The sequence below is a fragment of the Ictalurus punctatus genome, chromosome 6 (genome assembly GCF_001660625.3).
Source record: "Ictalurus punctatus breed USDA103 chromosome 6, Coco_2.0, whole genome shotgun sequence".
In the NCBI taxonomy this organism is placed as follows: domain Eukaryota; kingdom Metazoa; phylum Chordata; class Actinopteri; order Siluriformes; family Ictaluridae; genus Ictalurus; species Ictalurus punctatus.
This window is the reverse complement of record NC_030421.2, coordinates 12,646,349-12,674,326: the sequence shown is the minus strand read 5'-3', so window position 1 is coordinate 12,674,326 and position 27,978 is coordinate 12,646,349. Positions and strand designations below refer to the sequence as shown.

The following is a 27,978-nucleotide window of genomic DNA, read 5'->3' as shown; positions in this document are numbered from 1 at the left end:
TTAGGAAAGAGCGACAAAATATCTATTTCTAAGTGCTGCACCGGGGAATTTACACCATAAATAAACAGTTAACATGCCTCTAACTTTCATCCTGAATCTCTTATGTACAGTTTATTCAAGCCAGACATATATATTCAGGGACATATGAGGCCAAAAACAAGAATAGGTCCATCAGTGGTGTCTTGTATGACTTTCAAGCCATTACATTTTAAAATCAGGAATATAATTAAACTTTATTGGAATGTCCTTAAAATGTATTATAATATCGAATCAGATAAATTTCAAGGCCAACGGAAGCTAAGCTGCTAACCATCATATGAGTGATGCTGGTCTGCTTAACTAAGAATTTAACAGGTTTAGCATGTTAATTAGCAAACATGGCTCATTTATATTGCTTTAACAAACCTGTAGTGTCTACATCAAGAAACTAGACATTTCCTTAAATGCTAGGTAGCCAGATCATGTTCTTACTAAAGAGTTGTCAATAATGGACACATTTAGCTAGCTAACATTGACGTCATCAATGTATCAATGTTGTAATCATAAAAACATTACATATGCCCACAAACAACAAAGTTGTAAGCATCAAGAAACATGTATGCCTTAAGTTTCTCTCTAGTGTAAATGCTCAATATTTCTATAAGATCTGTACAGTATATATATATATATATATATATATATATATATATATATATATATATATATATATATATATATATATATATATGGCACATGATGGCTTAGTGGTTAGCACGTTCGCCTCACACAGGGTTGGTTGTTCGATCATGGCCATGTGTGTGCGGAGTTTGCATGTTCTCCCTGTGCTGCGGGGGTTTCCTCCGAGTACTCCGGTTTTCCTCCCCCAGTCCAAAGACATGCATGGTAGGCTGATTGGCATGTCCAAAGTGTATGAATGGGTGTGTGAATGTGTGTGATTGGCCAGGGTGTACCCCGCCTTGTGCACGATGATCCCTGAGATAGGCTCCAGGTTTCCATGTGACCCTGAAAAGGATTAAGTGGTATAGAAGATGGATATATATATATATATATATATATATATATATATATATATATATATATATATATATATATATATATATATATATATATATGTGTGTGTGTGTGTGTGTGTGTGTGTGTGTGTATGTTCATTATAAGCTAGACCACTGCTTAGCCTCATTTAACCACTGACAGAGCACCATGCAATAAGGATCTTCTAGAGTTACAGCATTTATAAGTGTTACTTTAGCTGAACAGCACTCTCTGTCTTTTAGAGGTAATTCATAATGATAATCTGATTTCTAAATATAACATTCTTGATTCATTCTTCAATCAGATTCTAACCAAGTAGTATCAGGTTCCCTGGATCTTTTTGCAACCAGGGCATGCATGTGCGTCCATCTGATTTTGTTTCCAAAACTAAAAGGGTCTACAAGTGGTGCTTCAAAGTTTGGAAGTTTCTATATATCTGCATAAATATGACCTAAAACATCATCAGATTTTAGATGTCCTAAAAGTAGTTAAAGAGAACCCAGTTAAACAAATGAGACAAAAATATTATACTTGGTCGTTTATTTATTGAGGAAAATTATCCAACATTACATATCTGTGAGTAGCAAAAGTATGTGAACTTTTGCTTTCAGTATCTGGTGTGACCCCCTAGTGCAGCAATAACTGCAACTAAATGTTTTGGCCATTCCAAAACATTAATTTTATTCTTTTTTAACCATTCTTTGATAGAACAATGTGTGTGCTTAGGGTCGTTGTCTTGCTGCAAGACACACTTTCTCTTGAGATTCATTTCATGAACAGATGTCCTGACATTTTCCTTTAGAATTCACAGGTATAATTCAGAATTCATTGTTCCATTAATGATGGTCATCTGTCCAGGCCCCGATGCAGCAAAACAGGCCCAAACCATGATACTACCACCACCATGTTTCACAGATGGGATAAGGTTCTTATGCTGGAATGCAGTGCTTTCCTTTCATTTAATCCAAAAATTCTATTTTGGTCTCATCCGTCAACAAAATTTTTTCTAGTAACCTTCTGACTTGTTCATGTGATCTTTAGAAAACCACAGACGGGCAGCAATGTTCTTATTGGAGAGAGCATTGGCTTTCTCTTTGCAACCCAGCCATGCACACTATGGTTGTTCAGTGTTCTCTTGATGGTGGACTCAGGAACATTAACATTAGCCAATGTGAGAGAGGCCTTTAAGTTGCTTAGATGTTACCCTGCATTCCTTTGTGACCTCATGGACTATTACACATCTTGCTCTTGGAGTGATCTTTGTTGGTCGACCACTCCTGGGGAGGGTAACAATGGTCTTGAATTTTCTCCATTTGTACACAATCTGTCTGACTGTGGATTGGTGGAGTCCAAACACTTTAGAGACAGTTTTGTAACCTTTCCAGCATGATGAGCATCAACAACTCTTTTTCTGAGGTCTTCAGAAATCTCCTTTGTTCATGCCATGATACACTTCCATAAACCCGTGTTGTGAAGAACAGACTTTGATAGATCCCTGTTCTTTAAATAAAGCAAGGTGCTCACCCATATCTGCTTGTCATCCCAAAACACCTAATTTCACCTTCAAATTAACTGCTTTTGCCACTCACAGATATGTAACATTGGATGACTTTCATCAATAAATGAATGATCAATATAATATTTTTGTCTCCTTTGTTTAACTGCATTCTTATTGTCTACTTGTAGGACTTGTGTGAAAATCTGATTATGTTTTAAGTTATATTTATGCAGATTGTCACAATGTCCCCTCGAGCTAGCACTGTAGCATGCAGTGTGCTTGGAGACCCGAAACGCGAGTTTGATGCACGAGCTCGAAACACGAGCCGATGCGCGAGCTCTTAGCAAACGCACGCTTTTGGGTCTTCAGTGACATTGACTTTGTTTACTTTCTACATGTGCTTTTGTAATGGTTTTTGTCCTGTCTTCGACCGTGTCTTGTTATTGGTAGTGTCCATTGGTGTGGCAGCATTGTTTTCAGCTGACTTGTGTTTCACCCCTGATTACGTTTGTCATTTAAACCCCTCGTGTCTCTTTGTACCTTGCGTAGTATTGAGTGTTATCTCCTTACCAAGCGGTTGTTTCTTGTTTCTCATTTCTGATTCTAGCCTTGCCCAGTTTATGCCTGTTTGAAGATCACCTGACCCATTGCCTGTTATTTTGACCATGCCACTGTCTCATGATTTGGATTTGTCTGCCTGACCCTCTCAAATAAAAGTCTTTAACTGCACTTGCATCTGTCCTCACCTTCATAATGTTTAATACGTGACAATACTACACCTCACCATGGATGCAGCAGGAAGATGGAGGAGACGCTCGGAATCCAATCAAACCATCCCAGCTTTGGATTCGATCCAGTTTCCTCAGTAAACTTTCGTAGATCTCCCAGATCGGTATGAATATGGGTTTTTTGCCTACCCTGAATATTTTCTGGTTGACTGCCAGATTTATTTCTCAAGCCTAACGGAACCCAAGCCCAGCGAGAAGCAATGGATAAGGTTCATGTTGTCCAGGTTTTTTGGCTCAGCCCGCCAGTGGGTGCAGCATCTAGCAGCCATGGGATCCAGGGGAATGGAGAATGTAACTCAGTTTTTGAGACTATTCGTGATGATGTTCAGCAGTCCAGAATCCAGGGCCGTCCTGGAGGATCTGTTGGGGGAGGCATGCCTCACAGAAACACCTATATGTTCACCACCTATTATGAGTGGACAAACTGGGTAACCTCCTCCCCCAAGCTCCCACCTAAGACACACTATGTGGTCTCCTCCGCCAATCTCCAGACAGCGGTCAACGTGGAGACCTCATCTTCAGAGCTCCAACCTGAGACCCATGAGGTGGTCTCACCTGCCGAGCTCCAACCAGACGTCAACGTGGCGACCTCCTCCCCAGAGCTCCAACCTGAGACCCACAAGGTGGTCTCACCTGCAGAGCTCCAGCCGGAGGTCAGCGTGGCGACCTCCTCCCTAGAGCTCCAACCTGAGACCCACGAAGTGGTCTCACCTGCCAAGCTCCAGCTGGAGGTCAATGTGGTGACCTCATCTCCAGAACTCCAACCTGAGACCCATGAGGTAATCTCATCTGCAGAGCTCCAGCATGAGACCCATGAGGCGATCTCATCCCCAGAGCTCCAGCATGAGACCCTTGAGGCAGTCTCATCCCCAGAGCTCCAGCATAAAGTCAAGTTCCTGCTAGAGGTCAACAAGGTAAGCTCTCAAGCCAAGTTCCTGTCTGAGGTTAAAGAGACGAACTCTCAAGCCAAGTTCCTGTTCAAGGTCGAAGAGACGATCTCTCAAGCCAAGTTCCTGTCCGAGGTCGAAGAGACAACCTCTCAAGCCAAGTTCCTGTCCGGGGTCGAAGAGACGACCTCTCAAGCCAAGTTCCTGTCTGAGGTCGAAAAGAGGGCGTCCCAAGCCAAGTTTCTGTCCGAGGTCAAGGAGACGGCCTCCTAAGTCAAGTTTCAGTCTGAGGTCAAAGAGACGTCCTCCCAAGCCAAGTTCATGTAAGAGGTCGAAGAGGCGACCACTCAAGCCAAGTTCTGGTCTGAGGTTGAAAAAAGGGCCACTCAAGCCAAGTTCCTGTCTGAGGTTGAAGAGACAGCCTCCCAAGACACGTTCCTGTTCGAGGTCAACGAGTTGACCTCCCAAGCCAAGTTCATGTAAGAGGTCGAAGAGACAACCACTCAAGCCAAGTTCCTGTCCGAGGTCGAAGGCCTCCCAAGCCATGTTTATGTCTGAGGTCGAAGAGACAGCCTCCTACACCAAGTTCCAGCTAAAGGTTGACGAGGTGACCTCCCATGCCAAGTTCCAGTCTGAGATCGACGATGTGACCTTCCATGCTAAGTTCCAGTCTGAGATCGACGATGTGACCTTCCATGCCAAGTTCCAGTCTGAAACAAATGTCACGACCAAGCAGGTTCTGCTCACGCCTGAAGCCAACATTACGACCAACCAGGTTATGCTCATGCCAGAGTCTATTGACATGACCAACCAAGATCTCCTCATGCCTGAAACCGATGTTATGACCAACCAAGTTCTGCTCACTCCCGAGTCTGCTGACACGGACAACCAAGTTCTTCTCCCGCCCAAGTCTGCTGACACGGACAACCAAGTTCTGCTCCCGCCCAAGTCTGCTGACACGGACAACCAAGTTCTGCTCACGCCCAAGTCTGCTGACACAACCAACCATGCCTGAGTCTGTTGACAAAGCTAACTGAGTTCAGCCTGCAGAGTCAATGGAGGACGATGCTCTGCCTTCCTGCTCCACTGAGGACGACGCTCCGCCTTCCTGCTCTGCTGAGGACATAGTTCTGCCTTCCTGCTCGGCTGAGGACGCCGCTCAGTCTCCCGGTTCAGCTGAAGACATTTTGCCCAATAGGCCAGGACAACCAGGGGAAGGGAGTGTGTTTGCCCTTGGGGGTCAGTTGTGTTACGATGTCCCCTTCGATCTAACGCTGTAGCATGCAGCGTGCTCGGAGACCCGAAGCACAACTTCGATGCGCGAGCCGATTCTTAGCAAACAGATGCTTTTGGGTCTTCATTGACATTGACTTTGTTTACTTTCTACATGTGCTTTTGTTATGTTTTTTTTTCTGTCTCCGCTCCATCTTGTCATTGGTTGTTTCCGTTGGTGTGTATCACTGTTTTCAGATGCCTTGTATTTCACCCCTGGTTACGTTTGTCATTTAAACCCCTCATGTCGTTGTACGTTGTGTAGTATTGAGTGTTAGCTCCTTACCAAGCAGCTGCTTCTTGTTTCTCGTTTTTGATTCATGTTTATTGACCTTGTTTCTTGTTTCTCGTTTCTGATTCTAGCCTTGCCCAGTTTATGCCTGTTTTGTAAATCGCCTGACTCATTGCCTGTTATTTCGACCATGCTACTGTCTCATGATTTGGATTTGTCTGCCTTACCCTCTCAAATAAAAGTCTTTAACAGCACTTGCATCTTTCCTCACCTTCATAACGTTTAATACGTGACACAGATATTTCGAAAATTCCAACAAACCTTCAAGCACCACTGTATAAGCTCATCTGAATGAGTATAGTAGGTATAGTATGGATTATAATATCATACTTAGTTTTAAGTAAATAAATTTTGTCCTATTGTCTAATTTTTTTTTTTTTTATGAACTGACAATCGACTGAAAACATTTTTCCATTTCTGTAACCTTATGTTCTGTTACTAGATGTGGGTTTTCTGCAATGCTTAGCTACTTTGGAATGATTTCAGTTTTGGAGTTTTTGATATATACCAGTAGTAACACTAACACAACATGAATTCTAGCATTCTGTGTATTTGTAATTTGTACTTCTACATCATGAAGAAACCTAATAGTGTGTTCCCTTCAGACCGGTATCTGAAGCTTGTGTAAAATCATACCTCTACTTATAGGCTTGCCATGCTCAGGTGACGTGACAATTAAGCGCTTCGCATGAGATATATATATATATATATATATATATATATATATATATATATATATATATATATATATATATATATATATATATACACATATGGCACCTGTGAACCACGCCGCCAGCCTTATTATCATCAGCAAGACTGCATGTCTGTTGTTTGTGTGACAAAAAAACGCTTCATTTCTACTCTATATTTTCTCAAAATCTCTAAAATTTTCTATCCCTTTTTTAAAGAAAAAATGAAAAAAGAGAGGGAAAGATTGAGCGAGAAAGAATTCAAAAAGTGTGTTATGTTTCATCATGAAGGAGATGGACACGCTTTCTGTGTGAAGTGTTTGGGTGTCGAACATGTGACAGCAGCCCACGAGGCGTCTGTCTGTCAGCATTGTGAACATTTCACAATTCGGCAGCTCTGCTATCAGTTCGCTCTCTTCTCGTCCGAAGGGAGCTGGGTTTCAGAGCCTCACGGATCTGGGCCGGCTAAAACACCCTCGCTGATTCCGAGGAGTCGGTAGAGGGTGCCATTGCACCAAAAAACGACAGCAGCTCTCAAGCATATAAAGAGCAGCTTGAGGTGATTACTAGGGCAGTTGAAAAGTTAAATATAGACTGGCCTGGGGAAGAGGAAGTGGCTCGTAGCAGGCTGGATGAGCGCTTCCTCTCTGGTGAAAATAAATATAAAGTTCCCTCACACTGCAGAAAACTCCCCTTTTTTCCAGAAGTGCATGATGAGATATCACGCTTCTGGTGAAAACCATACACTAGCCGTGTTTATAACCCTATGACGTCTGATTACTCAGCCATCATGGGGAGTGAGCAGCATGGCTATTTAGCGATGCCGAAGGTGGAGGAGGCACTTATATGCCACCTCTCTCCATCAACGGCAGGTAATTTAGGGAGTCCAACTTTACCTTCTAAGCCATGTAAGGCCACCTCAGCGTAAAGCCTATGTGGCAGCGGGTCTTACTTGTGGGTCACTGCATACAATGGCAGTGTTGCAGGCCTACCAAGCAGACCTGTTGAGTGAGCTCGATAGTGGGCAGGGAATTGGGCCCAAGGCAGTGGCAGAGCTGCGCCGCGCCACAGATTTATCTCTCCGGGCGACCAAACAAACGGTCCATCATATCGGCCGTTCAATGGGTAGCCTGGTTGTGGTGGAGAGGCACCTATGGCGCAACCTCTCAGGGATGGGGGACAAAGATAAGGTCTCCTTGCTGAACGCCCCTGTTAAACCTTCCGGCCTGTTTGGCGGAGCGGTTAATGATATCGCCGACAGGTTTCACGAGGCAAAACAGCAAACGGCGGCGTTCAGCCAGTTCCTTCCCCATCGTGTCGAGGTCGCCCAGGCATCCATGAATGGAGCCCGGGCCAGCGCTAGTGCGAGGGAGGTGCAGAAGGCGAGTGTCGCGGCCCATCTCCTCCCGCAGAGAGCTAGGGGGTCCGGGCGGCCACAGCCACAGCCTGCTAAGAGGCCTGATCTAAGAATGATCATAAAAGCAAAGCAGGCAAGGAAGGAACGGTCCTGATGGGCCACGGAGGGACGTATCAGGGGATGTGAGGTTGTTAGGGCAGATAGCCCCCAGTGCTACTGTAGGGCCTGCCCTGGCCAAGGCCATCCCACGTTTTCAGCCTTCTCTGGTCAGCGAGCTGTCACAGGGCGACGGACATCTGATGCTTTCCCTCCAATGAAATCACTGAAAGACCATTTGGCAGCGTGGAAACTACTGCGAAATGTGTCTCCATGGGTTCTGTCTACCATAGAAAAGGGTTACCAGGTCCAGTTCAGAGCTCGGCCCCTCCAGTTCAGAGGTGTGCTCACCACTGTTGTCAACACAGAGCAGAACCCAATGTTAGCACAGGAAGTAAGTTCCCTTTTGGACAAAGGGGCCATAGAACATGTACCCCGTTCCCTAAGGGAGGGAGGTTTTTATAGCCGTTTTTTTCCTGGTCTGCAAAAAAGATGGGAGTATGCGGCCAATATTAGATCTGCATCATCTGAACTCTTCGGACATACAGGTTCAAGATGCTGACCCGCAAACTTATCGTGCCACAGATTCAGTTCGAGTACTGGTTTGTGATGACAGATCCAAAAGATGTATATTTCCACATAGGAAAATCACCCAGTCACAGGAAGTTCCTGAGGTTTGTGTTTGGAGACAACACATACCAATTTCAAGTTTTTCCCTTTGGGTTAGCTTTATCCCCTCGCACCTTCACAAAGTGCATGGATGCTGCTCTGGCTCCCTTGCGACTCCAGGGCATTCGTGTACTAAACTACCTGGACGATTGGTTAATTCTAGCACGATCCAGGAACAGGCAGTTCAACATCGAGATGTTGTTCTTGCCCACATGAGGAGCTTGAGGCTCAGGTTGAACCTCAAGAAAAGTATGCTTTCTCCAATGCAGAGGGCAACTTTTCTAGTGCTTATATGGGATTCTATTACGATGAGGGCATTTTTATCCCCAACACGCGTAGGATCGATCCTATCAACATTGAGCAAGATAAAGCTAGGTCTGGGCATCCCCTCCAGTCTCTACGAGAGACTGTTGGGCATTATGGCAGTAGCAGCCAACATCATACTGTTGCGCCTATTGCACATGAGACCGTTTCAGTGGTGGCTGAAAAGATGCCTATGTGCTCTGAGTATTTGGAGATGTCCGCAGTTTCTAGCCTCAGGTCACATTCTAGGGGCGTCTACTTACCGCAAGACTGTAATGACAGACGCGTTCCTCATGGGCTGGGGTGCAGTTTTAAATGGCTGTCCATCTCACGGTCTTTGGAGCAGCCTTCATCTGGAGTGGCATATAAATCACCTAGAGATGCGGGCCGTATTCCTAGCACTGAAACTCTTTTTTCCTCAGTTGAGAGGTCACCATGTGCTAGTTGTTTCAGACAACACAGCAGTGGTCTCATATATCAACCACCAGGGAGGGTTACGTTCACGCCCCCTGTTCAGGCAGGCGCAACTAATCCTTCTCTGGGCAGAGGGAACGTTCTTGTCAGTGAGTGCAACGTACATTCCGGGCAGCTGGAATGTAGGGGCAGACATCCCGTCGAAGCATGGGCTGAAGCCTGGGGGTTGGAGGCTCCATCCACAAGTGGTGGAGTCCATATGGCGAAGGATCGAACAAGCGGAAGTGGATGTGTTCGCCTCTGAGGTGACAACACACCACCCGCTGTGGTTCAGCCTCACTCCTCCCGCACCATTGGGGCTGGACACCATGGTGCACACGTCATGTCTGAGGTCATGTCTATATGCTTTTCCCCCTATCGCTCTGCTCCCACAAGTTCTAGCGAGAGTTTGCCAAGACTGTCTACGTCTGCTGCTAGTAGCACCATATTGGCCGGCTCGAATATGGTTCTCGGAGATAATTTCCCTGCTCGAAAGTACTCCTTGGGAGATTCCTACCCACAGGGATCTACTGTCTCAAGCCAGAGGGCTGATTTATCACACTCGGCCAGAATTATGGAAACTGTGGGTCTGGCCCCTGGGGGGCACCAGCTCATAGATTCTGGTCTCAAACTGAGGTTGTAAAGACCATGTTAAACGCTAGAGCACCATCCACAAGGAAATTGTATGTGCTCGAGTGGCGGCTTTTTGTCTTGTGGTGTGAGGAACATCAACTAGACCCAGTGAACTGGGCAATAGCTACAGTCCTGGAGTTCTTACAAGAACATTTCTCAGCAGGTTGGCTCCTTCTACAATCAGGTTTTACGTAGCCTCTGTTTCGGCCAGCCATGCCCCTGTTGATGGAGCCTTTTGTGGTCTTGGAAGGTCTGTCAGGGGCCCCATTTGAGCCCTTAGAGTCAGCCTCTGAGAAGCTTCTGACTCTAAAGGTAGCTCTTCTGCTGGCCCTGACATCTCTCAAGCGAGTGGGAGATCTACAAGCTCTCTCTGTTGCCCCTTCCTGCCCCTGGATTAGCCAAGGTCTTCCTGTATCCTAGACCAGATTATATTCCTAAAGCACCTACATCGGCTGCTACATCGGTGTGGTGTTGCAGGCTTTCTGCCCTCCTCAGTTCCTCACACCAGAACAAGAGAGGATGCACCTGCTGTGTCCAGTAAGGGCTCTCTGTACTTACGTCCACCACTCCGGCCAGTGGCATAAGTCGGAGCAGCTGCTGGTCTGCTTTGGCGGCGACAGTAAAGGTGATGCTGTGTCAGAGCAGCACATCTCTAATTGGATAGTGGAAGCAATCTCTATGGCTTACGAGGCGCGCCTCTGGGCATAAGAGCTCATTCCACTAGCGTGGTCACCTCCTCGAAGGCTTTGTCCAAAGGGGTATCCTTGCAGGATGTGTATGCTGCTGCAGGATGGTCTATGCCACACACATTCATTCGTTATTACAGCCTGGATATTCATTCCACCCCTGGCTCGAGTGTCTTGCAGTGACCCTCGGGCTTGGGTCTTTTTGAACAGGCCGTACCCTTGGTATGATGGAGTGGGTATTCCCGTTCCCATACTGTTATGCTAAATGCAACTTCGAAGTTCCATTTGAAAGTAACCCTGTTCCCTGAGAAGGGAACGAGATGTTGCATAGCTTTGTCATACCAGGGCAGGCCTGTGAATTGCGTCTAAACTTCAGATAATATAGGCTGGCGGCATGGTTCACAGGTGCCATATATATATATATCATGCGACGCGCTTAATTGCCACGTCACCTGATCATGGCAGGCCTATAAGTAGAGGCATGGTTTTACACAAGCTTCCGATACCGGTCACGTGCACAAGGGCGCTTCAAATACTGTTATGCTAAATCCAACGTCTCATTCCCTTCTCGGGGAACAGGGTTACATGCGTAACCCCAAAGATTCAGTGTCTTACAGTACAGGCTTAAAGCAAAAAAAAATGTGTTGTGCTACTAGGAAGCACTCAGATGGAGCTTGTAGGGGGGGGGAACAGCCTACCTTGAATCTCACCTGGGTGCTTACAGTGTGGAATGAAAATGTTTTACAAAACCAGAAAACTTTAATTAACGTGAGGCAGCAGGGGAATTATTTAATTGGCACAAAAGACAAATTTGTCATTTGAACTAATTTTACAGCACAAGAGAATGATGGTAAATGTTGTAGTAATAAAAAAAAAACTATATTTGTCATTCAGTCAATGGGATGCTTATCTTCATTCAGGAAGTAATTTACTTACAAAAAATAGGCTAAATAGAGTCAATTTCTCTCCATTGAATAGAAATTGTTTTGTTATTAAAGATTTTTTTTATCTCAAAATTTCCATCACCATCCTAAATGAGGAAAATAGGCATAAATTAATTTTCACAGGACCATACTGTAATTATTATAATTATCATCTAAAATGATGAAAAGGCATGTAACAAATGAGCAACATTGAAGCAGTGGCTATGGACTGTACATACATTTGCATCACTGTGTGCAAAATTGATTTAACTGTTACATAGCCATGCTTTGAGTGGTGAAGCTTATTACTAATATGACCTTCTGTGCCGGAGAACTAGATGTACAGTGTATGTAGTGGGATCGAAGAGAAATCTGCATGGAGTGTATGCTATAGCCTCATTTCCATCCATTGATAAAATCATGGAACATGAAGCTCTTGAGAAAGTTGCTTTAGGCAGCATTTGCTGTTATTTTCTGTATACCACTAGGAAAATGTGTCAAAGATAAACATACAGTATATACAGTATAAAGAAACAAAGGATCTCTACAGCAGTCCTGATACTACAGTGCTGAAGGACACATTGATGTCATTATTCAGGTATTCCTGTTAGAACCTATTATTATGTAAAAGTACATATAAGAAAGCTGCATACATACTAAGTTTATGGAATGTATGTATCTACGAGTTTGAGAACTGCAAGTCTGGACGCGCCAAATAGAAACACTTGCAGGTGATATAAAGCAGATGCTTTAATAAAGGCTAACAATCCAAAACCAGAGCAAATCCAAGAACAGTGATGTCAAAGCCAAGATCAAAACAGGGCAAAAAAACAGACTAAGGCAAAAATAAAAAGAAAGGGTCATAACTAAGGCTAGAAAATGAGGCATGGGTCATAAACAGAAATGATAAACGCATGAGCAAAGGTTTAGTAATAATGCCAAATGCAAACAAAATACAAATATAGTGTATACACTGAGGTATATTAAGTTTGAAGAGTTATAGATAATTTGTACTTCTACATTGTGAAGCTACCTAATAATGTGAATCATTTGCTTTCCGTTTTTTAAAGCAAGAGAAAATGTGATATGCTGCACACTAGGAAGCACTCAGATGGAGCCTAAAGGGGGGGAAAAAAACACGCCTACCCTGAATCTCAGCTAGGTGCTCACAGTGTGGAATAAAAATGTTTTACAAAACCAGAAAACTTTAATTAACGTGAGGCAACAGGGGAATTATTTCAGTGGCACAAAAGACAAATTTGTCATTTGAACTAATTTCCTGATGTGCAGCACAAAAGGTTGATGGTAAATTTTGTAGTAATAAAAAAGCAATTTTTGTCATGTATTTACAGATAAATGAAAAATGCAAACAAAATACAGTTAAACTGTATACCTGATGTTGACTAAGTTGGATGAGTTATAGATGTTATAGGTAGTTATAGGTAGGTGTGTGTGTGTGTGTGTGTGTGTGTGTGTGTGTGTGCTGGGTGAGTTGGTGTGGTTGACAATTGAAAATTCTGGAAATTCCTAAGTTCCTGGAGGAAGACGTTGATGAAAGCTTATATAGTCTCTAGTTTAGCATTACACAAACACAATCATCACAATCATCACTTTCAAAAACCATAATCTTGAATAGACTCACTAATGTGGTGTCTGACACTGTTATCTACAGTGGCAAGAAAAAGTATGTGAACCTTTTGGAATTTCATGGTTTTCTGAATAAATTTGTCATGAAATGTGATCTGATCTTCATTTAAGTCAAGGGTATTGACAAATATAAAGTGTCTAAAATAATAACCCCCAAAAAATCTGATCTTTCATGTCTTTATTGAGAACAACCAAAAAACTCATAGTGCTTGTGGAAAAAGTATGTGAACCCTTGAGTTAATGACCTCAAAAAAGCTAATTCGAGTCAGCTTTTAGCATCCAAATATAAAGTATCAACAATTCTTGATCGTACATCCTCTGAAAGCTCTTTTTGGCAAGGCATGGCTCACATAAGCGTGTGCTTCTTGTACAGAGCAAAATCCAAAAGTTTGAGGGGTTTTTGTCAGTCAAAGTAGCTGTAGTCCACACCTCCAAACTCATTTTCTTAACGAGACTCCAGGTGTGCTAAAAGCTGACTCAAATTAGCTTTTTTGAGGTCATTAACTCAAGGGTTCACTTACTTTTTCCACTGCCATTTTGAATGTTGAATGAGTGTGTTCAATAAAGACATGAGGGATCAGAGTATTTTTTGTGTTATTATTTTAGACACATTATATTTGTCAATACCCTTGACTTAGATGAAGATTGGATCATATTTTATGACAAATTTATTCAGAAAACCATGAAATTCCAAAAGGTTCACATACTTTTTCTTGCCACTGTATAAATATTGATGAAAGTACACTAAAATGTAGTGGCTACTTTTTGAAACTGGATCACTTTTTCCCCTAAGATTTTTGGTGTTACTCAAAGCAGCAAGTCAGTTCTTGAAGTTGATTTGTTAGAAGCAGGAAAAATGGGCAAGTGTAAGGATCTGAGTGACTTTGACAAGGGACAAATTGTGATGGCTAGATGACTGGGTCAGAAAATCTCCAAAACAGCAGGTCTTGTGGGGTGTTCACCAAAAGAGGTCCAATGAAAGACAACTGGTGAACTGGAGAGACTGTCATGGGTGTCCAAGGCTCATTGATGCATGTGGGGTGTAAAGGCTAGCCCGTCTGGTCCGATAGAACAGTATTCCCTAATGGCAGTGACCTCTATCAGCAGAACAATGTGCCTTGCCACACAGCAAAATTTATTCAGGAATGGTTTGAGGAATATGACAAAGAGTTCAAGGTGTTGACTTGGCCTTCAAATTCCCCAGATCGCAATCCGATCGAGCATCTGTGGGATGTGTTGGCCAAACAAGTCCATTCCATGGACGTTCCACCTCACAACTTACAGGACTTAAAGGATCTGCTGCTAACGTCTTGGTACCAGATACCACAGCAAACCTTCAGAGCCCATGCCTTGATGGGTCAGAGCTGTTTTGGTGGGACAAGGGGACCTACAAAATATTAGACAGATGGTTTTAATGGTATGGGTTGGACAGTTTGTTATGCTATGGACAGCAAGTATGGCTTGGCTGATTGATACATTTAGGCTGTATATCTTATACTAAATAGTTTTAGATCTTCAAACAAAATGCGACATAAAACAAAAGCAAGAGTAAACACACAATAAATTTTTTTTATTGAAGCAAAAATGTTATCCAACACCTATCACCAGTGTGAAAAACTGATTTCCCCCTTAAACTTAAAATCTGTTTGTCCTTATCCTTCTGATAACTGGAGATCAGTCTTTCACTGACTTCTAGGACTAGGACTTACTCCTATGGTCCAACTCATCAGTCCACAGATCGTTCTCCCAAAATGTTCCTTAACGTTCTTCTGGGTTAGCAGTGGTTTATGCCTCGCCATCTTCCATGGATGCCATTTTTACTGTGTCTTTCTGATAGTGGAGTCATGAACAGAGTCATGAATAGTTCTTTTGATGTTGTCCTTGGGTCTTTTGTGACTTCCTGGATGAGTAGTTGCTGTTCTCTTGGAGGAATTTTGGAAGGTCGTCCACTTCTGGGAAGGTTCACGACTGTGCCGAGTTTTTCCATTTGTAGATAATGGCTCTTACTGTGGTCCTTTGAAGTCTCGGAACCTTTGAAATAGCTTTGTAACCCTTCCCAGACCAAGGTATCATCTTCTAGCTCAACATTTCTGGAATTTCAGATTTCGCATAGTGTGTTACTGGGTAGGACCTTTTAACCAACATCATGCTGTTGAAAAAGTTCTATTTAAGTGTTTATTTGATTGAACATGGTATTATAGTTGTGTCTAGTCCAGCTGAATACCATTATGAATGCAGTTTCATAGATTTGTGGAATTAGTAATTACGAGGGCAAATAAATTTTCACACAGGCCCAGTTGTTATTGTATAACATTTGTGCTTCAATAAATAACATTTGTGTTTAGTCAGATTGCCTTTGTTTTATCTTAGATTTTGTTTTAATTTCTGAAACAATTTAGTTATACAGAACTAAATTGAGATAAACACAAAAACAGAAGAAATCAAATACTTTTGATTACTTATTATTAAAATACTACAAGGTAGTTATTTGGTTATTTATTGTGTGTTTTGTTTTGGTGTTTGTTAGAGGTTGTATTTTTGAAAGCAACAGTCATCCACAGTGTCCAAGAGAGCAAAAATGGCTGTTCTGTCTGAGTGGGAGGCATGTCATTAATCTTTCTTCCCTGTCAATCACAGCATCACTAGCAGCCCCTCAGTGTAGAAGAGGCCAGAGAGTGCTTTTCTCTGAGAATGTTCAGCTGGCCTGTGACACATCCTGACCACTTTGAAAAGATGTGGTTGCTGTTTTTACATGTCTTAGACGAAGCATGTGCTAGCCTTTACCCTCAGTGTAGCTGTTGCGCGATAGAGCAGAGCTAGTGGGTGGAATATGGCAAAAACACACACACACACACACACACACACACACACACACACACACAAACTGGAAGAAAAATGAGGTGCAAAATCCAAAAGATCAATTAAAAAAATAATAATAATGAAAGTTCTAAATGGAGCGGTCAAGTTGTGAGACAAACAGACTCTTTAAAAGAAGAGTAACCTTTCTAGTTTTGTGTAAAAGAGCTGTCTTCTTGCTCTCTTGCTCAAACTGAGTTTCAGTAAATGTCACATTATGGGCACAATCTATGAACTGTTCTTCACAGTTATGCCCTAATATCAAATGTACTAAAATAAGTGGAACACGATGATGTACCAAGCTCAGTTTGGATAAGAACAGAACACTAAACACTTAGCAAAAAAAAAATTAACATTCTAATGTTTCAAAATTAACATACAAATATTCCAGTCCATGTTTAACAAATCTGTAATTTAAAGTAAGCTCAGCATATTGTTTGGATCCAATTTATATTTCACAGCAAGTTAAACATACTAATGTTCCAAATTTGAGTTTAACATACCATGGTGTATTGGGACATCAGGTAAAACACAACAGTTTAACTTATCAGGCCAGAAAAAAATCTGAGAAGTTACTGTTTGCTACTGAGCACTAGCAGTGGAACTGCTTGATAGAAGTAACATAACTTAATACTCGTGTCATCATCTAAGCAGTCCTTCTCTTGCTTTTGCAACCGCAGAAATGAACACAAAATCAAGCAAACTACACAATATTCTGAGGAGCTTGAATTTTTTAAATTATTACAGATTTTCTGTAGATTTGGGCCAAGACACGTCATGTGACGTCATCAGCATTCAGCCAAAGCCCGCTACGATTCGTGTGCATTGAATATGAGTACAGCTAAAAGTATCATTTACCAAACATAACAAACATCACTGTGACAAACCATGCAAAACAATTTAGTGCAACTGCAATTTCATCAATTCAAGTAGTTTTCTGAATATTTCTGAAATACTGAAGATTATAAAATATCTAAACCATGTTGTTGTTGTTTCTGCTGCTGAATATATTATAAATGTTACATAGACCAACATTGTAAATGTAGTCACTTTTACTTAGTACTCTCTTCACAGTTACTCTCTTCATACAATATGCAAAGTATGCATCAAATAAATAATGGTTTAAACATGAAAATTCCAAATTAGCAAATATTATTATATAAGTACTCTGGTCAGACATAGGGATGCCATGAAGCCATGCTTCTGTAGAATATTGCTGAGGATTTCAGAAATGTATGACATTTTTGGTTTATTAATAACAAGAAAGGTTAAAGTGGAAATTCCACAACTGCCTCATTATACACTATATTGCCAAAAGTCTGTGGACACATGACCATCACTCCCATATGTACTTGTTGAACATCCCATTCCAGATTTAATCTCCCCTTTGCTGTTATAAAAACCTCCTCTCTTCTGGGAAGGCTTTCCACTAGATTTAGGTGTGTGACTGTGGGGATTTGTCATTCAGCTACAAGAGAATTAGTGAGGTGATATTGATACTGATATTGGGGTCAGTCAGCGTTCCAGTTCATCCCAAAGGTGTTCAGTGGTGTTGAAGTCAGGGCTCTGTGCAGGACACTCGAGTTCTTCCACTCCATCCTTTGCAAACCATGTCTTCAAAGAGCTCGCTTTGTGCACATGGGCATTGCCATACAGGAACAGGTTTGGGCCTTTTAGTTCCAGTGAAGGGAAATTGTAATGTTTCCCTGCCAACAGTTTGGAGAAGGAGCACATATACAGTAGGTGTGATGTATGAAGGTCAGGTGTCCACAAACCTTTAGCTATATAGTGTACATGAATTCACTCTAGTATTGCAAACAATATGAACAATACCAAGAATAGCTTTAGTGCTACTGTTTCTGACTCCATTTAAAATTAACTGGTGTTTCTGCTATTTTAACACCGATATTTTAAGTTAGTTTAAAATACAAATATTCCAGTCAGAATGTAATTTAGCTACTGAGACCCGAGTTTGAATACAATTTATTTTTTCAGTTTTGTTTGTTTTCTTTTCTATCCAATTGACTAGGTGGGCTATGTGTGAACAGAGTGGGGAGAAGGAGAAAGGTAGGTGGAGAAAAATGGAGTAGATAAGAGAGAGAGAGACAGCAAGTGAGAGAGATGCACGTGAAAGTGGAAGAGAGTGAGAGACAGACAGAAAGAGAGGGGTGTATGACAGAGAGAGAGAGAGAGAGAGAGTGAGAGAGAGTGAGAGAGAAAGAAAGCAATGTGTGAATGTGGAAGAGAGTGAAAAACAGAAAGAGAGGAGTAGATAAAGACTTTGAGACTGTACAATCCTTTATTTTACAAAAGTCACATTATACACAATGACATAAGGGTGAATTAATCAATGCATAAATAAATATTTAAAGAAGCATCAAAAATAAAATAAAATAAAATAAAATAAGTTAGGTTAAACACAACAATGAACAGTTTGTGTATGTAGTTGTGATGATTCTATAAGTCTAATGCTGGTACAAAACAAAGTTTTTCCTCTTGCTTTAATTAGTCTAGAGATAATTCTTATGGTATCGCAGTCTGTGTTTGTGCCACTTTTCTTTTTCTGCTCAGGTATATTGCCATTTTGGCCTGGCCAAAGATAAAATGAATCACCTGACAGTTGGACCTGTTTCTTCTGACCAAATATAGAACCAAGAATAAAATTATGAAAAGTAAAATCGACATAAATTGACCTTAAGATGCTTTGTAAAAACACAATGACTGCAACTTGGAGCAATAAAAGTATGAAAAACAGTCTTTCTCTCTGAACAAAATGGGCATTCCTGTGTAACCTCAGGGTTTAAAATGGAGATAAAAGAGTTCACAGAGACAATTCCATGTAAAATCCTCCATTCGAGGTCAGCAACTTATTTGGTTAATGGTGTTTTGTACAGTGCCCTCCACTCTGGTTTAATATCATCATTAAAACCCTGTACACTTCGCCACGGAGAGTTCACCCTCTCATTCAGTTTTTTTTCTTGTTTAAAACTTTCACACAGGACTTATACAGTAGCTTACCGGACGCTGTCTCAGTGTTCATTTATCCCTCACCCCTGCATTCCAGGAGGGGCCAGCGACACCCATCTAGGTCTGGAGTGATGCCCAGCTGGGGAATAGGTTCTTCCTCTGTAGGACTTGTTTTGTAGTTGTTTTGTAGGCCATAAGCTGAACACGCTTCTCTGACATTAGGGTGGACTTCCAGCGATGCAGGAGCATATTCACAATATTTAGGGACCGCAGTACGATACACGCTGCCAAGTCCTCTGCTCGTGACAGGTCTGTCCCTGTAATGTTCTCCAGCTGCCGGAGTGTCGCAATCCTTGAGGAGACCAGAACCCTGGACAGTGCAGGAGTGGTCACACTAGACATGTCCAAATGCCCACTGTAAACCACAGGTTCTTCCAGCAGCCAGTGTAATGTTCTGCACACCTTACTTTGTTTTTTAAAAAAGTTCCAACTTTTAAAAAGCCCATGATAAAAATCCAGTTCGTAGTCCAGCAACATCTAGCATTCTTTTGACCATTAAAAACAAAGTTTAACATGTGTAACAGTATATAGGTTTCTGCTCTCCATACTAAATTCCTGGGTCCAGTGAGGAGTCTCTGGATGAACTGGAGATGAAAGGCTGCAGTTCTGCTGACCAAGTGGACCAGACCCTGCCTCCCCTCCTCCTTAGGCAGACAAAGGACATTTTGAGGAATCTAGTGTAGACAATCCCAGAAGAAGTCCATTAACAAGGCCTGGACAATTGCTAGCAGATTTGGTGGCGGATCCACACATGCCAGCTTGTGCCACAGGGATGATGCTGCTAAGTTGTTGATGACCAGAAGCCATCTTTGGGACCAGCCACTTCCATCTGCTCAGTCTGTCCTTTACAAGTTCATCAATACCTTCACAATTTTTATTGAAAAACTCAGTGCTTCCCAGATAAACACCCAAGTATTTAAAACCACCCTTTCTCCACACCAAGCCTACTGGTAGTGTGGGCTGCCCACCATCCCACTCTGCAACTAGAATGACTTCACTTTTGGCTCAGTTGACCTTAGCAGATGAAAAAATTTCAAACTCATTTAAAATATTCACCTCTGTTTGTGCTCCTACTATTACAACCAGGTCATCTGCATATGCAGAGAGACAGAGAGAAGCGCTGGAATGAGGTATATTAACACCAGAAGGTTGATTTCTCAGTTTACATGAAAGAGGTTCAATTGCTAGAGTGTGCAGCATGCCTGAGAGAGAACAGCCTCTGTAAACTCTAAAAGGGGCACATAAACCACCATTAACCTTCAGTACACTCTCAATTTCACTGTACAATTTCATGACACATGGCTATAAAACCTAGGTTGAACCCAAGCACCTTCCACAAGTATTCATGTTCAACCCGGTCAAAAGCCTTTTCCTGATCTAGAAAAATGAGACCAGTCTTTTAATTCCAATAGCCTGAAGATGTTCAAAATGTCACAAATTATGTATACATTATCAAGTATAGACCTGCCAGGCACACAGTTTGTCTGGTCATGGTGAAATATTTAGCTCCATTACCTTCGTCAGTCTCGAAGCTAATGCTTTTCAGAGCAGCTTGCAATCCGTGCACAGCAGCGAAAGTGGGCTCCAGTTCTTCAGGTATGTCATGTCTCCCTTTTTTGGCAGTAGGGTCAGGACGGCTCTCCTGCGGCTCAATGGGAGCTCACCTCCCTTCACACTGTCATGTAGAACTTCTATCACATCTGCCCTATTTCTGCCCAGAAGGCTTTGTAGAACTCCAGGGAGACCATCTATGCCTGGCGCCCATCCATTCTCCATACCCTGGAGAGCCTCATAGAGCTCTCCCAATGTCAGCTCTCTATCCATTTCTCTGGCCACTTGCTCTGAGAATTTTGGTAGGTTCTTAAGTAAGCTCTCCTCCCCCATCTGTGCCCCTGACCACTCACTGCTGTACAGCTTTGAGTAGAAGCTGAATGTCTGCTTGCGAATTTCAGTGGGCTCTGATAAGAGATCCCTTGAGTCTGTTTGCACAGCATGTATGAATCTTTTCTGTCCATTATTTTGCTCTACAACAAAGAAGTACTCAGAAGGAGCATCCATCTCAGTCATACTTTTAAAGTGTGAGCAGACCAGCACCCCCTGTCTTGTAATGCCCAACAGGGCATTCATTATGGTGTTTTTTTTTGTTTGTTTGTTTGTTTGTTTTTTTTTAAACTTTTGAGGGCTTCAACATGCCCTTGATCTCCTGTGGTCTCCAAATACTGGAGTTCCACTATTCCAATCTCAAGTGCTTTCAGAGATCTGACAATGTGTCTTGTGACATTAAGTGTACTGTTGACAAAATGTTTTAGTTTGTGCTTTAGCCACATCCCACCACTGTTGTATAGAACTAAAAAAAAAAAAAACCTTTTCTGATTTAAAACCATTCAAAAAATAAATAAAAGATTCTCTAAAATTAGTATCTTTTAAAAGTGCAGTGTTAAAATCCCAGTAAGCACTCCTTGGTTTTACTTTTTTTAAACTGATAATACACTGTACCATGCTGTGATCAGAGATGCCTACTGGAACAATAAAACATTTTGTAAAAATGTCAGTTGATGTTTAAAGCCATAAAACCGATCCAATCTTTCCAGGGAGAGTGTGTAATCTATAGAGTGGGCCCACGTGTACTGTCACTGCGCCAGAATCCATGGTGTCTTTATCAGCCAAGCAAGACCTCTCCGGAGCCAGTTCAGACAAGCAGGGACTCTCCAGAGCCAGTTCAGACAAGCAGGGCCTCTCTGGGGTTGGTGCAGCCCTAGTAGGCTCCTAGGCTGCAGGCTGGGCTTGAGGTTCACTCTCTTTGGGCTCTGGTGCAGCAGCAAATACGGGGCATCAGGCTGAGCTGCAAACACAGAGGGAACGGCCCCAGCAGGCTCAGCTACGTCTGGCCCCAGCTGCTCAGAAACACCTGGATCACTCTGTCTCTCAGGACAGACCCGGACAAGATGCCCTGTTTTACCACATTTAAAATGCTTCTTGTCCGCATCCAAAGATTCAAAGATACTGTAGTCAAAACCATGAACACTGAATTTAAACACTAGGTTTAGTTCTTCCATTCCATCTATAAGAATCATAAAAAACATTCTCATAAAAGACACCAGGTGTTTAACCAGTTTGGACTTACAGCTAAGGGGGATTTTCTTTATGGGGGGAGACCAGTCACCATCGAGACAGTTCCTTGGAGATTATCACATCAGAGATAAAAGGAGGGACATTGGACAGCACAATCTTTTTTGCTGGGGATCTGAGGGGAGAAGCCATTGTAAGTTCGTTATTAATCACAATGCTCTGCTAAAATTGTACAGTTCATGCGGAGGCTGAGACAATGTTCTCGTGCCCCACCACATCTCCAACCGATAAAACACACTTCTCCACAGTCGCCCCGCACGCCACGCGCTCACCGTGCCGGCGAGTCAGACTCTCACACTCGCTCACACACCAAACGTAATTAATCTGAGATGTTTTCACGGAAAAAAAGTTGCATTAAATACAGAGAAAACAAAAGAAAGAAAGAAAGAAAGAAAGAAAGAAAGAAAGAAAGAAAGAAAGAAACCGTCTCACTCGCCAACACACCACACTCGCTCTTCCACCACGCATACGCAGATAAGAGAGATGAGCGTGAAAGTGGGAGAGTGAGAGACAGACAGAGAGAAGTAGAGAGAGCGAGTGTGTATGTGTGTGTGTGTGTGTGTGTGTGTGAGAGAGAGAGAGAGAGAGAGAGAGAGAGAGAGAGAGAGAGAGAGAAAGGGAGAGACAGACAGAGAGAAGTGGAGAGAGCGACTGTGTGTTTGTGTGTGAGAGAGAGAGGGCGACAGAGTATGTGTGGGGGGGGGAGATTCGTGTAAAAGTGGGAGAGACAGAGACAGACAGAAAGAGACGAGTGTAGGAGAGAGAGAGAGAGAGAGAGAGAGAGAGAGAGAGATGCGCGCAGGTAGAGCCGCGTGGCTTTAAGAGCGTCTGTTTTCCCCACTCGCTGAGCATTTCCTATCACCGGCTGCAGACCACAGAGCTGTCAGAGCTCACATCTGTCTGCTCACAGAGGCTCGAGTTGTCGGAGCGAAAGCACGTCGGTGGCACACTTCGGAAATACATCCCGTTTTTGGTCTTGGTTTCGGATTTACCGGAGCTTTTACGCGGCCATGGAGTTACAGAAGTGGCGGTGTTGCGCTCTCGGTGCATCTCTGCTCGCCGTGTTCAGCTCAGCCATGACTGCCGCTCACTGTAAGTCCACACACACACACACACACACACACACACGCACACACACGCGCGCGCGAAGCGCATCCCCCAACAGCCTCCTTCTAATTTCCTTCAACAAGTTAGGAAACCCATACGCGTAATTAACGCGTTTTAATGAGACGCGCAACATTTCACCCGCTGCAATTTCATTTTCACGGGTCATTAACAGAGCACATACACACCCTGAGTCAGACTCAGGGATGTGTCCATGAAAGTGATGTGTGAAAAAATGTGATGTGTGACCTTTAGTCTAAACATCCGCGCGTGTGCATTGCCTTCCAGTGTTGTGACCCCCCCCCCCCCCCCCCCCCCCCCCTTGTAGACTTACGTCTGGTTGCGCGCAGCACATCTGCGTGTCTATTAATTCAACCCGACACGTACTGTATAACCCATGTAAGAACTAATGAATTACCCTCAGGTGATTTACTAACATTGGAGTGCAAGGAAGAGTGCGAGGCAAAAACAAGCAAAAAAGTTACTTGGATACAAAGTAAGACTGAAAGCTGCGTGAAGAATTCAGTAGAAAAAATTATGAACATGATGAAAATCTGTTATGGGGGTGGGGTGGGGTGGTGGTGGTGGGGGGGTAATAAAAAGACACATACAGTGTGTACCTGGCAACAGTAAATCTGTGGGCTGTTAGATATTTCACTGCAGTTGTCTCTCAGCTCTCAGCACTCAGGACAATTATCAATCAGTTAGAACCCGAGTTCATCAACCACCGATTTTTCTTTTCCTTTCATTACTCTGTACAGCCTTCCTGTGCATGTCTCTCCCACCACCTTCCTCAGGGGGTGGTAATAGTGAGCTATAACAGCAGGGCACTGCGAGGTGCTTTCCACTCAAGGGATCGACACAGGCCGAGTCCCAAACGCCCCGTGTTCCCTACGTCAGTGCAATGTGCGCAGGATATATGAAATAATGCAGTCCTGCCCACTACACAACCTACTCGCTATATGTGCAATAATGGGTCATTGGGGATTGATTCAGAGAATCACAGGACGCAGTGCTAATAATGTACTGTATGGATGTGTGTCTATATGTGTGTGTGTGTGTGTGTGTGTGTGTATGTGTGTGTGTGTGTGTGTGTGTGAGAGAGAGAGAGAGAGAGAGAGAGAGAGAGAGCGATCTGGGATCTGGTATCCGGTGTAGGGAAAGAAAAAAGTTTCTTAGGAGAAAAATGAGTGCTTTGGATGGAAGTCCATCATCACCTGAAATGCTTCTGAAGACTGACAGACAGACAGGTTTGATTAAATGCTATGGAACAGTTAGTTTTGCAAAATCTTCTTTTTTTAATCCGCTGTGCAAGTTCTAAGAAAAGAAAAATAAGACTGCTAAACTGTATCATAAAAAGTGCACCTTTGTACCCTTATTACACATCTCTTACAGAGAATGGTGCATTTTATATCTTAACTCAAAAACTCCAATTACAGTACTTTTATGCACCTTAAATCTTTTCTAAATGTACACAACATTCACATCTGCAGGTCAAAAGCTACATTTTACATGTACAAAAGATAAAGAAAGTAAAGGTTTACAGTTTAGTATCCCTTTTCATTTCCCCTTCAAAGTGTAGACAGACAGCAGATAGTCAGCAATAAGGATAATTTCTTTGCAAACCTTTCCATCAAGCTCAAAGCGTCAGGAAATTTTGCAGTACTATCAAGTAATCAAGCAGAGAAGACATCAAATATTTGCAGAAGGATCAAATCTCATTTCTCTGCAAATCGCAGCACTACAATCCCCAAAATATGACAGAACAGGAACGATAAAAACCTCCTCCATCATTTATGAGCCCCCGCAATCCCTACTGACGGGATCGGATGAAACAGCCAGGACAAGCAAAATGGATGCTCTCAGGTTCACCACAGAGACATTAAAGAGTAAAGCCTCGGCCCTGTCGTGTGTGTCAGGTGACAGAGATAATGGCCGTCTGCTGTCTCTCCGCAAGCGTCCAACGTCTCCGAGTGGCCTAACGAGGGGATGTCCTTTCAGATCTGATGTCTCCGCTAAGGCAGCAACATGCCTCTTATCGGGAGCTCGGGGACGGATAAGGGTCCCAACATGACATGAGATGGAACGCTGGGGGTTTTTTGCCAGGACAAACATTTGGGCATGGTACAATATCAGATAAAGTCAATTTCCTGTGTATTTTATTTATCATGTATATAATTTGGTGCAGTTGTTTTCATTTATTTTTTGCACTTTACACAGTAAAAATGCTTGTTCTATATTGGATTACAAATGATACCATATACTTGTACATTTTTACATAAATTTAAAAATTTTTTATGAAAAGCTGAAGTATGATAAAACTGGGAAAATGTAATTAGACAGGTAAAGACAGTATAAAATAAAAATCAAGGGGGGGGGGGGGGGGGGGGGGGTTGCAGCTAATTTTCTTTCTTTTTTTATTTAAAGCCTGGAACTACAAGAACCTTCAATTTACTGAACCACACAACAATATTTACTGTATTGTGGCATTTTTTGGTATAGCACTGTATGTAGGTCAATGCGCTGTAATATGTAGTTATTTTCTGCCACGCCAGCCACCAGATTTGTTTTCCCCTTAACAATTTTTCGTAGGTTTCATCAACTGTAGTCAATTCCTTTAGACTGGTTGCATTTGTGTGGCATGTGCGGCCTTTTATTAGTTCCTTTGTAGCCGTCAGTCACGCATCATGGAGCTAAAAGAAAAAAAATCAATAATTAATTCTAAAACCTTAAAAAAAAACTCACCCTGAAGAATCACATAGATGGCTGACAGCCATATAAAACAAGTGTTAGATTAACTTTGGTGACAGCTATAAGACTATGAACAAGGACTACAGCGAGGGTCATGAGCTCCAGTCCTGAAGGACTTTCCCTATACATCTACTAAAGCTGGTGATTAACTGGTGAGCTGAATCAGGGGAAAATCAGTAAACTGTGCTGGATTCTGACCCCCTTTGTCATGTAATATCGGAAAAGGACTAGAAACTACGTTTCCCATCAGCCACTACACCATGTCACATGTCTCATTTCACATGTTTCACATTTTGGCTCATTAGGGTGGTTGTGTATATAGTCACTTTCGCCACTGAACTGTTGTCTTGCGTTGTTTGGACTGTCTTTCTGTTTCATGTTATGTTCATCCTGGTTTCATGCAAGTCTTGTGTTGTATTTTGTTGGATACATTATTAAACATTTCCCTTATATTCTGCATTTGCATCTGCCTTAAAATCCCTGATGTGACAGAACGCAAGACCGAATAAAATGGATGTAGCAGAATTTTTCAGGATCCAAGAGGCCCTTTATGAAATGGAAAAACCGATGTGGGAAAAGGAAGGGAGATTCTCCCTAATTAAAGTCCGTAGGGAATGGCTTGACGCAATGTATGCCGTCATGGGGTATATCAGGAAGCCTTCCAACCAGGCTGAAACCATCTCCCCCACTGTGGATCTCGTTCAGCCTGCTGAGTCAACGGAGAACGGTGAGAACGATTGAGGACGCTGCCCAGCATCCCTGTACAGATGAGGACCTTGCGCCGCCTCACGGTACGGCCAAGAGCTCTGCTTTGCTTCCCTGCTCTGCCTCAGATGTCACTACGCCAGGCTCCTCCTCTTCGGACATTGTTCTACCATCCTGCTCGGCTGAGGACATCGCTCCACCTCCATATTCCTCTCAAGACATAGCTCTTTCCCTTTGCTTTGTACCATATGTCGCTCACCCTTACTGCTCCACGGAGGACATCGCTCCCCCCTCATGCTTCACGGATAGCATCGCTTCCTCCTCTTGCCTTACGGAGAACTTCGCTACCCACTCTGGCCTCGATGAGAACTTCGCTCCCCACCACGTCACATATCTTGTTTCAGCTGTTTCAAGTTTTGGCTCATTAGCATGAGTGTGTATATATAGTCACATTCAGTACTGCACTGTTGTCTTGCGTTGCTTGGTCTGTCTTTCCTTTTCACGTTATGCTCGTCCTGGTTTCATGTAAGTCTTGTGTTGTGTTTTGTTGGATACATTATTAAATGTTTCACTTATATTCTGCATTTGCATCCTCCTCAAAATCCCTGGCATGACACTCTTGGAGTGGAGTTGAATGCTTTTGACTGCAACATGAACTGAATCTAAAATTAGATTACTTTACATTATACTATTTAATGCAAGTAAATTAAGAAAATTAATTTTATAAAAAAAATTGTTTTGCATGCCTTTTGCAGTGATGTTTGTTGGTAAATGAGACTTTTTAGCTGTAATCATGTTTGATGCACATAAAGGGGGCTGAATGTGCATTTTGGTGATGTCCCATGATGTGTCTTGGCCCAAATCTGCATAAAATCAATTGCGGAGTTTCCTTTATTTTGCGTACATTTTTTAGACCGCAAAATCCTGGAGGGACTGGTATACGGATATATCTGAAAACTATTTTTTGCCCCTTGTTCACATGAAAATGGCGTTTTGGCTCACTAAAAATGATAATATTTTCAAAAACCTTCTCAACTGTGAAGAAATGATGAAATCTCAATTTTCACTACTTTCATGTGGATGGGAAAAATGCACGATTTTGAAAATGTCACATCATCCTGTGAGTGGCCGTTGCAGTTTTCATCTGGTATGAATGTGCTAGGACTCTGTTTGGTTGT

At 42.6% G+C, this 27,978-nt stretch overlaps 1 protein-coding gene across 2 annotated transcripts in view; it reads left to right on the top strand.

Moving 5' to 3' along the window:
• The first annotated feature begins 22,966 nt into the window (after positions 1-22,966).
• Positions 22,967-27,978, top strand: part of cntnap5a (contactin associated protein family member 5a) — a 138,429-nt gene continuing 133,417 nt past the window's right edge. For both annotated transcript variants that reach the window (XM_017470359.3, XM_017470358.3), the window contains exon 1: positions 22,967-23,332. In XM_017470359.3, coding sequence (XP_017325848.1) covers positions 23,251-23,332 — 82 coding nt within the window. In that variant the 5' untranslated portion in view covers positions 22,967-23,250. The remainder of the gene's footprint in view (positions 23,333-27,978) is intronic.